The 12,398-nt window shown below is 46.9% G+C and overlaps 1 protein-coding gene across 1 annotated transcript in view; it reads left to right on the top strand.

Annotated features, from left to right (window-relative positions):
* The window catches only part of PLB1 (phospholipase B1), a 138,272-nt gene that overhangs the window by 78,605 nt on the left and 47,269 nt on the right, over nucleotides 1-12,398 (top strand). The window contains exons 20-24 of the mRNA XM_040623143.1: nucleotides 4,026-4,134; nucleotides 6,822-6,873; nucleotides 7,195-7,275; nucleotides 10,061-10,126; nucleotides 10,457-10,557. Of these exons, the coding sequence (XP_040479077.1) occupies nucleotides 4,026-4,134; nucleotides 6,822-6,873; nucleotides 7,195-7,275; nucleotides 10,061-10,126; nucleotides 10,457-10,557 (409 nt within the window). The remainder of the gene's footprint in view (nucleotides 1-4,025; nucleotides 4,135-6,821; nucleotides 6,874-7,194; nucleotides 7,276-10,060; nucleotides 10,127-10,456; nucleotides 10,558-12,398) is intronic.

A 12,398-nucleotide genomic window follows, 5' to 3' on the forward strand; every position in this document is an offset into this window, starting at 1 on the left:
TACACGTGTACACGTGTACACATGTACCAACCATTACAGCTATGTACATGTTTACGGGAAGATAAATAAGAAGGCGGTTAACTCTGCCTTCTGCAAAGGGGTTTTAAGAACTGGAATTCATCAGGTAAGGACAGCAGATGGAACATTCCGGGTGCAGATAACCACAGACACCAGCAAGCTCTCGCTCTCAACAGTGTATAGTGTCTCACTATGATATTCCTGGTAAGTAGTTACTGGCCTGTGCTGGATTCCTCCAGTCATGGGGAACCGAGGACAATCCTTTCTATTTGCAGATGGCTCTAGTGATCTCACAGTTCTTCCTCCTATTTTGTAGAAATCAGAGTAATTTCTATCCATTAGGTACAATGTCCCCAAAGCCACAAGGAAGGAGTTCAATGCACATGTGTTGTGTAGGTCCTGTTGCAGGGCCTGGTTCTAGAGAGCACTCTGCTGGGTGGCATGATGCCTGAGAGTACTGGTTGGTACCTAGCCCATTGTGAGACAAGGGAAAGTGCCCTGTGTTGGAGCTGAGAGAGTAGAGTTCTGGCCTGGAATTCTTTCTCAGTAACCCCATGACTTTTAGCAAATCTCCCAGCCTTCCTCAACTTCGGGTCATCCTTCATTCAGTCCATAAGCATTTGTTGAGCAAATGTGAGAGTCTGGGGTGTGTGCAGACCCTGTTCTCAGGAGTTCACAGCCAAGCGGGGGAGATGGAAAAGTGGAAAGTCAAGCATAGATCCAGTGTGGTAAAGGCGTTAGAGTGCGTGAGATTGACAGATCAACCAGATGACAAGCCTTTAACCAGACTGACCAAGGCGGCAGAGAGGAAGAGAGCCTCAGAATCAGGGACGGAAGAGGAGATGTTACTACGGAAATTAAAAGGATTATGAGAATATTTTGAATAATTGTATGCCAATAAATGAGATAACTTAGAGAAAAAGGTAAAATTCCTAGAAAGACTCAAATTACTGAAGTGGATTCAAGACAAAATAGAAAATTTGATTAGATTTATAACAAAAAAGTGATTGAATTTTAAATTTTCCCACCAAAGAAAGCCCAGGCATTTCTGGTTTCATTAGTGAATTCTATCAAACAGTGAAAGAAGAATTGACATCAATTCTTCACAAACTCCTCCCAAAAATGGAACGGGGGGAATACTACCCAATTCATTCTGTGAGACTGATATTATCTTAATAACAAAAATAAGACAAAGGTATCACAAGGAAATAAAACTACAGACCAGTATCTCTTTTGAATATACGTGCAGAAGTCCTCAACAAAATACCAGCAAGCAAAGTACTGCAACATAAAAAAAGGATTATACCCCATGACCAAGTGGGATTTATCCCGGGAATGCAAGGTTAGTTTCAAATAAAAAAATTAATATAATACGCTACATCAAAAGCATAAAGGACAAAAACTACACGATCATCGCAATTGATGAGAAAAAGTATTTTACAAAAACTGATACCCTCTCATGATAAAAATATTGTACACACTAAGAATAGAAGGAAATTTCCTCAATCTGATAAAGGACATCTGCAAAAGCCCACAGTTAACAGCATACGTAATGAGGAAAGGCAAGATGTTTTCCTGCTGAGATCAAGATGTATACTCTTGCCACTTTTTTTCAACATTATGCTGGAGGTTCTAGTCAGGACAATTAAGCAAGAAAATGAAAGAGAATGTATCAAGATTAGAAATGGAGTAAAGCTATCTGTATCTGCAGGTGATATAGTCTTACATATAGGACCCCAAGGAATCGTCTAAAAATTATTAGAACTAAAGAGTTCAGCAAGATTGCAGGGAACAACATCAATATGCAAAAATTAATTGTATTTCTACACATTAGCAATTAACAACCTAAAAATGAAATTAAAACATTCCATTTACAATAGCATCAAAAAAAAATACTTAGGAATAAGTTTAACAAGCAAAGTGCATCTTTTAGATTTAAAGATTACTTTAGACTTTAAAGATTACAAAACATTGCTGAAAGAAGCTTAATCAGACCTAAATAAATGGAAAGACATTCCATGTTCATGAATCATAAGGTTTAATATTGATCAAATGGCAACATCCCCCAAATTAATCTACAGATTCAATACAATCTCTATCAAAATTCCAGCTGGCTTCTTTGCACATATTGACAAGCCGACTCTAAAATTCATATGGAAATGTGAGAGACTCAGAATAGGTAAGATAATCTTGAAAAAGAACAAATTGAGTGGACTCATACTCTCTGATTTCAAAACTTATAAAGCTCCAATAATCCAGACAATGTGGTGCTAGCATAAGGATAGGCATATAGATCAATGAAATCGAATTGAGAGTCCATCTAAACCCTCGTACTCATGGTTAACTCATTTTCAACATGAGTGCCAAAACTAACGGGGAAAGAAGTCTTCAATAAATGGTGCTGGGATAATTATATGGCCATAGGCAAAAGGATGAAGTTGGACTCCTACCTTGTACCATATACAAAATTAACTCAAAATGGATCAGAGGCTTAAATGTAAGAGCTAAAATTCACCCTTAGAAGAAAATATTGGAGCAAATCTTCATGACCTTGGGCTAAACAAAGCCTTCTTTGTGACAAGTGACAAAAGGAAAAATAGATTGGACAAAATTAAACACTTTTGAGCTTCAAAGGATACCATCAAGAAAGTAAAAAGAAAACCCAAAGAGTGAAAGAAAATGTTTGCAAATCAATTCTGACAAGAAACTTGTATCTAGAAAATACGAAGAACTCTTATAACTCAGTAATGAGACAATTCGATTTGGGCCAATTAAAAATGGGCAAAGACTCTGAATAGACATTTCTCCAAAGAAGGTATACACGTGGCCAACAAGCACATGAGAAAATGCTCGACGTGAGTAACCATCAGTGCAAACCAAACCATAATGAGATACCATCTCACGTCCACTAGCATGGTTCTTTTAAAAAATGAAAGTTGGTGAGGATGTGCGAACGTTAAAACCCCGCTATGCTCCTGATGGGAAGGTAAATTGGCACAGCTCCTTTGGGGAAAGGTCTGTAAGTTTTTCAAAAGGTTAAACAGAGTTGCCATACGATCCAACATTTCCAGTCTTAGATATACACCCAAGAGAGATTCGCACAAAAACGTGTACAAAAGCGTTCACAGCAGCACTATTCATATTAGCCACAAAAAAGTGGGAACAATCCAAATCCTTCAAATGGCGAATGGGTAAATGTGGTACACACGTGCGACGGGATGTCATTTGGCAAAGAAAGGCAAGAAGTGCGATCTCTGCTGTAACGTGGATGGACACTGAAAGCATTATGTTGAGTGAAGGAAGCCAGCCACAAAAGACATGTTGCATGATTGCATTTATATGAAATGTCTAGAATAAGCAAGAGAGAAGGTAGGTTAGTGGTCACCATGGGATTGGAGGGAAGGGGGAGGGACTGCTCCTGGGCACAGGGTTTCTCTTTGGGGGGATGAAAATGTTCTAAAGTTGATTCTGGTGATGGTTGCCCAACTCTGTGAACATGCTCAGAGCTATTGAACTGCACTTTAAATTGTGAATTTTATGGTATGTGAATTATATCTCAAAAACCTATCGTATGCTTAGAAAACGAAAAGAGGGTCCCTGAGTGGTTCAGTCAGTTGAGCGTCTGCCTTCAGCTCAAGTCATGATCCCAGGGTCCTGGGATCGAGCCCTGAATCAGGCTCTGTGCTCAGTGGGGAGCCTGCTTCTCCCTCTCCCCCTGCTTGTGCTTGCTTGCTCACTCTCTCTCAAATAAATACATGAAATCTATATAAAAGAAAAAGAAAACAGAAAAATGCATGAGAGAAGCACCAAACCCAGACTCATGCTTATTCAACAATAATTTGTTAAGCACCTGTGTGCGCTGTCCATGTGGTTTCTTCCCATGCAGGGTAAGGTGAAGAGCTTTAAAGGTGAGGGTTCCTTTTCCCTGACATGCACTGGCACTTATCAAAGGAATTTGAAGGTTGTTTTGGGATAATGATTAAGTGTTCTCTTCTTTGTATTTCCAGACATCCTCCGGGAATTCAACCCTTCCCTGAGGGGATTCTCTGTGGGCACTGGAAAAGAAAACAGTCCTGGAGCCTTCCTAAATCAGGCTGTGGCAGGAGCCCGAGCCCAGTAAGCAGGGGAGCCTGGGGGGTGACCACACAGATCCTCTGGGGACCTAGTTAGGGGCTTGGCCTGGACTGGGGTGTATGGCTGAAGGCTGGGGGTGAGGGGCTTGGTCAGAGGAAGAGGTCTGGGGGTCAAAGACTGGACTGGGGGAGCTTTCCTGGGTGTCCCTCACTGTGGGACCCAAAAACCTACTAGCCCACCCCCAACCCCACCCCAGGAACTCGTCACACTTTACTCTGATGCCAGATATAGGCTTGGAGCAAATCCCTTTGCTCACGTCCACAGAAGACGGTGGTAAGAGGGCTTACTCTGAGTTCTGTTTTTTATGACTCCATTAATGCTCCATCTTCCATGTCCTGTTCTCCCTCCGTTCCTGGGGGGACATGCTTTCTAGGCAGTCTTCGCGGGCTCTACACTTTGCCTCCTTCCTGGGTGATTGAAAGAGCACTCGTGGGAGGGAGGCCGTGTGTCTGAGTCCTGGCACACACGTCCCACCCCACCCCCGCCTCCCTAAGCCTTAGCCTCCCAGGCGGGGCTGGCGGTGAGCCTCTCCCCTGGGCTGGTTATGAGGCTCGATGCCACGTTGATGGTGAAAGTTCTGGGAGGCTATAAGTCACACACACATATTGGGTCAGGATGGTGGTCCCAGCAGCAATGCAGCAGGGCTACGGCACCTGCCCGGGTGAACTGTTGGGGAGCAAGTGGACCGTCGTATCGTGGTCCATGCACACTGAATGGCAGATTCCCGAGAACAGGGTAGGCTTTTGTGGGTCCTGCGCCTCCATTTCTGTCCGTGATCCCCAAGCCTGGGGTGCTTCCTCGGACTTGCTACCTGATCAGAGAAAAGTGAATACCACACCGAATCTAGGGAAAACATGGAAAGATCCTCTCTGCTTCTTAATCCTATTTTTCTTCCAGGATAATCACAAACTTCTTTACCATGTAGTTCCTAGGGATTCTGTGTTTGCTTCCCAGATTCCCTGACATCATTTGGCCAGCCCTCAACACCATTCCAAATCGACAAGCCATCTGAGTAACTCTCATTTATTTAGGACAGGAGTCTTCCAAATCAGAGATTTTGCAAAACCTAATCTGTTTTATAATAAATTCTGTGGCTTTGTTTTCCTTTTGGTGGGAGAAGGGCAAAAGACTACCAATTGACTGCCTAAAAAATTTGGCATTAATATTACCAGAGTTTTGCTTTTTTACAAGCATATGTCAGCTAGTGGTATCCAGAGAGGCATTTGAGAGCATGCTTAGGTCAGGGAGGCATCTGAGAAGGAAACCTTGGTGGAGAACATAAAGTTCATGATTCATATGACCCTGGATTTCTCCCCTGCTTTCCTCAAGGCCATGGGGCCCTTTTGTATAAGTAATCCATCTGTCCAAGCACATTCTGAGTCACAGGGAGGAGTTAGTGGTTATTACTCCTATATTACAGATGAAGAAACTGTAGCACAAAGAGGCTAAGTGGCCAACAAATGTGTCATCTCGACCACGTGGCCTGTCGACCTTGTGCCCAGCAGGCCCCAGCCCAGGTCTGGTAATAACCCATCATACAGTGTCCAACAGCACAGGTACCTTCCCGCTTACTAGCTCCGTGTTCTGTGCAGTCCCTGTTAGCAGGTCAGACACCCAGGTTTCCTTAACGGTGATATCGAGGCTCAGAGAGGTCAAGCAATCATCAAACTCTGTTCCTCAGAGTAGGTGCCTGATGGCTTCTACTGATGAGGAAACCGAGATGCAAGTTGGTTGCGGGGCTTACCCCAAATCCCCAGGGTATCTGACACGTACCTAGTCCCCTGTGACTAAGACCAGGCCGGCGGGGCTAATAGTGAAGACATGACAACCACTGTTTCCTGCTGGGATGGGGCCAGAGACCGGGGATGATGGTAGTGGTGATAGGAGACGTAATGCAGTGGATTATTTCCAATATGGATGCTTACCACGTGCTGCTCTAAGTTCTTTATTTAATCCATCCGACAACTCTATGAAGAAAGTGTGCTTCCCATCCCCGTCTTACACAGGACCAAACTGAGGGTTTGCAAGGTTAAGCACTTTGTCAAGCTCTCCCGGCTGGTCAGTGGTGGGACCAGGATTCAGCCCCGTGCCGCCTGACTCCAAGAGGGGCTCCCATCCCATGAGGCCACTTTGCTCATCTCAGTACTGCTCCTAAGGACCCTTGAAGATAGGGGGGTTTACCTCCACGTTGCAGTCTTTTGAGACAGTGAACTTAAGTTACATTCCCACAGTTAGCAGGAGGCAACTACATGTCACACCTGGGTGTGTCTGACTCAAGCACATCACCTTGAGGGTGAGGGTACCGTGGAGGCGAAGCTCCCGGCACCCACAGAATCAGGCTCATACCAAGCCATGCGTGACATGAAATGCACATGCAGCCTTCTGTTTGCCCCAGATGAGCTTGGCTTGGAAGAGAAACATGCCACTAAGTCACGCCCTCATATGTGGAGTGCTCTGCCCTTCCCGAAGCAAGGTCACAGTCCCCCCGCCCCCCAGCCCTCTACCTCCAGAGGGAACTGAATGGGGAAGGTGATCTGGGACAAGAGCATGCCCTTCAGTCCAACTATCCCGCTGCGTGTTCGATTCCTTCTGTCTCCTCAAAGTCCCCTCCCTGCCCCAGCTTCACGGTCCCTGCTCCTCACATGACTTCTGTCCGTGTGTGCCCGCAGGGATTTACCTGTTCAGGCCAGGAGGCTGGTGGACCTGATGAAGAATGACACGGTAATTCTGGGGGAAGAGCCACCTGGGACCGCTTGAGCTAGCATTCCCCGGAAGAGGGAGTGAGCTGGAGTGGAGACAGAGAGGGTCAAGGTCAGGACCACATGGAAGTCCAGAGTATCCACCTTTAAAAATCACAAGTGATCTAGCACCTACAACGGGTGACCTATGACCTCAGGACCCCAAAACCACAGAACAGAAAATAGTAATGTTCACTGAACCCTCTGGTATGTGAGGACCCATCCCTGCCAGTGTTCGGCACTTTGTCTTCTTGACTTGACTCTGGAGCAAGGCACTTACTTGTTTGTTTCCTATTCATTTCAGAGCATAAATTTTCAGGAAGATTGGAAGATAATAACCCTGTTCATAGGAGGCAATGATCTGTGTGATTTCTGCAGGGACCCGGTGAGTTTCCAGGCCCTTAACTCAAGACTCCCCCAGGGGGAGATTTTCACACCAGATGGCTGGAGCAAGTGGAGCGGGGTTGGGACTTGGGGCTTGTAGCCTGGGCTTAACCCTGAGACCAAGAGTGCATTCACCTCCAGGGAGAGATTCAACGGAACTTGTTATGAAATTGGTCTTGATTAGGTTTCATAACAAGGGAGTCTGATCATATCATTCTAGAAACCAAGATAACATTCCAAGGATCTAGAAAACTCAGGCGTATCTTCATATAAATCATTATAGGTCAGCTCCTTTTTCCAGCATCGAATGGCCTTACCGCCTTTATTTTCAAGGGAAAAGTTGATTTCCTAATGAAGCATTTAGGCATGGTTCAGAGCCAAGTCATTCCAAGCTGATGGGAACCCCAAGAGCCAGGCTGCTGCCCTGTGGGTGTGGTGCTTCTTCCTGGAACCTCAGAATCTCTGAGCTGGAAGAAACCCCACAAACCCTATTAACCACTCTCCCACCTGCGTCAGGAATGCCTTCCACAGAACCTAGCAACTTTTTGGTAGTGTTTGTGTTAAGCCCAAATTGGCCTTCTTATAACTTCCACCTTTTCTTGCCTATGCTGGGCATGCCCGCACCTCTTCTACGCTCAATTCAGCTGACTTTAAAAATAATAGGTTTTTTTTTTAATTATTTTATAGGCAATACACACTGGAAACACATCAAAGCACAAAGAAAAAAAACATTTTCTGTAATTACAATATCCAGAAATGCCAGTGCTACCATTTTGTTAAATGTGTCTCTGGCATTTTTCTGTGAAAATGGAGAAATTATTATTTGCTAAAAATAGCATCATTCTAGAAATATTGGTGATCTGCTTTCTTTTCAGTAGCAATCCATTGGGAAGATACTCCTATGCCAGTAGTCTTCCATAAAATAATTCTTAATGACTGTATGAGAAGCCCATAACCTATGTTGGCTGTACTTTACTTAACTGTCGCCAATTACTACATACTTAGCTTCTATTGCTTCTAATTATGCCTGTTAAAAATAACACCAGGAGAAACATCCATCTTTATGTGCATCCATAATTGTTTCCTGATATATATTCTAAGTAGTAAGACTTTATGGCAAGAAGATATATACATTTCCCCTACTGTTTTATCACGAAATTTTCCAAACCTACTGAGAAATGGAAAGGATAGTGTAGTAAATGCCCATATACCCACCGCCGAGGTTTTACAGTTGTTACTATGTTGCCATATTAATTTAACATGCATTTACGCACCCATCTTATTCTGGGGGGAACTCTGCACATTTTCAGGGCTTTGGATACAGATTGCCAAATTGCTTCCAGAATGTTGGTATCAGTATGTCTACTTCCTCACGTTCCATCTGTCGATGTATGTTATTTGTTCTAATAGCTGCTAATCTAATACATGAGAAAAGTGTATCTTGTTTTCAAAATTTGCATTTATTTGATTAGTAGGGAGGAATAAACCTGTATTTTGCTTGTTTAATGCTCATTTGAATTCCTCCTGATAAATTCTATATGATGCCTATTGGCTATGTTCTCTTAAGGTATTTATCCCTCTCTTATTGATTTCTAAAAACCCCTTATGTTAAGTATACTAACGCTTTACCAAATATGTTGCCTATTTGGGGTCTTCCATTTAATTTTGTTTATAGTGTTTTCTGATAATCAGAAGGTTTTTAATGTCCAGTATCATTTGCGGGGCGTGTATTATATGCCGGGCACTGCACTAGGAGCTAAGCATCGCGGCTCTGTCCTCAAGGAACTCCCAGTCAGGGAGGGAGGCACAGATGACTCACCATAACATGATAAGGACAACATCGTGGCCCCAGAGTACAAATCGCCATGGGAATTTGTGTTTTGTCCAGGGCGGAGAGTCAGGGTGTACACAGAGCAGGAGACCTTCCGGCTAGGGCTGGAAAATGACATTTGTCAGGCAGAAAGAGGATCAGCAGAGCAAAATTAAGGAAGTGGGGAGTCTTGCTGAGCCATGGGAGCTTCTGCCCCGAGGGGCAACCCTGCCCCCCAGACTCATCACCGCGTGAAAGTCACCAGGGTCTGGGGTTTCCAGGCTGTGATGTGACAGGCTCACAGTGGGCCTGGGGCTGTCAGCGAGGCAGGCAGGGCAGCTGGACCATGGCCCCTGCCCCACTTCTTGCTAGTTCTGATTCATTTGGTAGAGCAGGGCTCTGGGTTAGATTTCAGCCAGGGAAAGGGCTCCACTTGAAAAAAAAAAAAAAATTAAAAACCACCAAGTATGGAGATCAGAAGAAATAATAATTAGAATGTGTTTATGATTGGGGGAGGGGATTCATAGGACCCCCTTCCCCTACGATTGTCTCCTTAAGTGATTTGATGGGGTGACAGGTCCCCGGGCACTTGAGGCTCTAAGGCAGAAGAGCCGGGTCACAGGACCGGAGACTATTCAAACTGCAGGAGACCTTAGAGGTCCCATGCTCCAACACCCCATTCTAGAGGAACCCAGAGATGTGATATGCTTTAGCTAAGGCCCTGCATCTAGTTAATGCAAAGAGAATCCAGAGCTTTCCATAACTCCATGCAGGAAAAAAAGGTTTCCCTGGAGGTCACAGCCATGACCAGCCATTAAGGACAGTGGGGTTGGTCCGGAGGCTGGGGGCCCCGTTGTGTTTTAATGTCACCCATTCTGGCCAGTGCACAAGAAGGAGGGGACCCAAGACATAAAGTGAGCCTGATCCACAGAGAGCTTGGGTGGTGGATGGTGTCAGAACTTCCCTCTTCCCGCAGGCCCTCTATTCTCCCCAGAACTTCGTGGACAACATCGGGAAGGCTCTGGACATCCTCCATGCTGAGGTGTGTAGTCTGGGCTGTGGGGCCTCTGAGCAGCTCAACCAGAGGTCCTTCTTGGGCCTCAGAACTGGCCTGGAGGGGCCTCTGACTTCCTGCCTGCCTTTCCCTGGAAGGCAGCGCTGACCATGCTGTTGTCCTGGTCCCAGAAGCCAGAACACATAGGTGTCAGTGGGAGGGGGGAGGGAGAGGCAGGGCAGGAGGGACGAAGGAAGTGGATGGGGCATGAAAGACCACAGACCTGGTATCCGGCAGGAGGGGCTGGCCCCAGACCCAGATGAGAGACTGGGGCCGCCATCCTGAATCCTCTTGGGGACTGGTCTTACCTTTGCTCAGGTTCCTCGGGCATTTGTGAACCTGGTAAAGGCCCTGGAGATCATCAGCCTGAGGGAGCTGTACCAGGAGAAGAAAGTCAGCTGCCCAAGGCTGATCCTCAGGTGAGAAGGAAGCTTTTCCTCCTGTTCCCTAAAGCGCCAGGGGACCCTTAGCAGAAAGTAACTCTGATTCGTTAGAAAGTCCAAGAGCAGATGTGTGAGGAGGGCTAAGACCAGCCCATTTTCTAACCTGACAGGCCTGATGGGTTTTTGTGATCCCAGCATGGGCCTCAACTACCCTGAGAGTCTGCGTCGCAGCCCGACCATGCTCCTGGTTGTCCTGGCAGCTCAGGACACCCTTCAGTCCTCCCGGGAGGGAAGAGTAAAGCGTGAGGAATGGAGTGGACCTATGTGGGCCGGGCTCACGGGCCACCACTAGGTGTATCCAGAGCTTCCCCGCCCCTAGAGGCCCATCTCCAGGACAGAGGGAGCCTCTATCTGGTGTGGGTGTCCGGGCCTGGGCACTCACAACTGTAGGGCTACGGTCACTTGCTGGAGAAGAGGGTGGTCAGATGAGAATCAGGGAACAGTCTTGCCCGAGCACAGAGAGCCCTGGTCCTGGGAAGGCCCTTGAAAGGCCTTCTTCATCCCCATCTCCAGAGCCAAACAAAGGTGGCTCCCTCTCTGACATGTCACATCTCCATGATCTCCAGGATTAAGACCTCCTTCTAACCTGGGCATGAACATTCCTGCAAAGACCTCCTCTGAACCCTGAGCCCTGGTCCCGATGGCTGCACCCCTCCCTCCCTCATCTTCCTCCCCAGCTCTGGAGCCCATGACGCCCCCCCCCCCAGACAGCCCCGAGCATAGCACGTGGTGATGACTCACGGGCCTCCCCCCCACAGCCCTGCCCTCTGCATGAGTCAGTGCTCGCACAGCGCGGTGGCTGTTTTGCTGAGTGAGCGAATGAAGAATTCACAGGCGCCAGGTTCGCTCTTGCAAATCAAGGGGCACCTTGGCTGCTAGCCTGAAGCTGCTTGCCAGACCTCGCCCGGGGGCCCAGATGGCACAGGTCCCCCCGGGGAAGGCCTGGGGGCACTGGCCGCGAGGGGATGGCTGCCACATGACACACGCCTATTAACGCAGCTGGTGTCAGGCGTGCTGTATTTCCAGCTGCTGACTCATCCCCGGGCTCCCACTTTCTCCAGTCACTGGGCCACATGGGGGGTTCGGTGTACTCGTTTCAGAGCAGCTTACCCAAAATTCTCTCGCTACCCATCGCTGCAGGGTTTTTAGACAGTTAAGGCTCACGGTTCGGAGCAGGCATCTGCCAGGTCCCTTCTCAGCTCTGAAACTGTCAGGTGAGGCAGACTCGGGGTCACCTTGTCCTGCTGCCTCCCTGCTGTTCTCTGAGTGGTTGTGCTTTCCTGGGAGGCGCCAGCCTACTCTGAGTCGTCCACCCTCTCATCCCCTCAGCCCCTGGAAAAAAGCCCAGATGGGCAAGACGGCCAACCAGAGCAGAAGCACAGGCAGGACAGAAGCAGTTTAGCTAGGGATTCGGAGTCAGGTTCAGAGCAGACAGATTTGAGTTCAAGTCCTGGTTCCCACACGTAGTCTCCATGTGACCTTGAGCAAGTACTTACCCACACTGAGCCTCCATTTTCTCATCCATTGAATGGGGACGATAGTACAGCTTCTTGAATTGCTTAGGGGATTAAATGGGTTAATACCCATAAAGCTCTTGGCACCGTGAGCTTTAGGATTCATGAGCCCTTATTATGAGTGGTGCTGTCACTGTTACTATTGAAAAGTAAGTGTGCCTTACCTCTGCGGCACGGTCTGTCCTCAGACAGTCATAAGGTAACCCGGCTCCCTAAGTCACTCCTGCAGATGTCAGAAGCAACTTCCATTTGCATGTGAAAATGCGGCTCTGGGGAACTTTCTCCAGCTTCATCTGATGCAGT

This window comes from Ursus maritimus, unplaced genomic scaffold (genome assembly GCF_017311325.1).
Source record: "Ursus maritimus isolate PB19 unplaced genomic scaffold, ASM1731132v1 scaffold_6, whole genome shotgun sequence".
NCBI classification, from domain to species: Eukaryota; Metazoa; Chordata; class Mammalia; order Carnivora; family Ursidae; genus Ursus; species Ursus maritimus.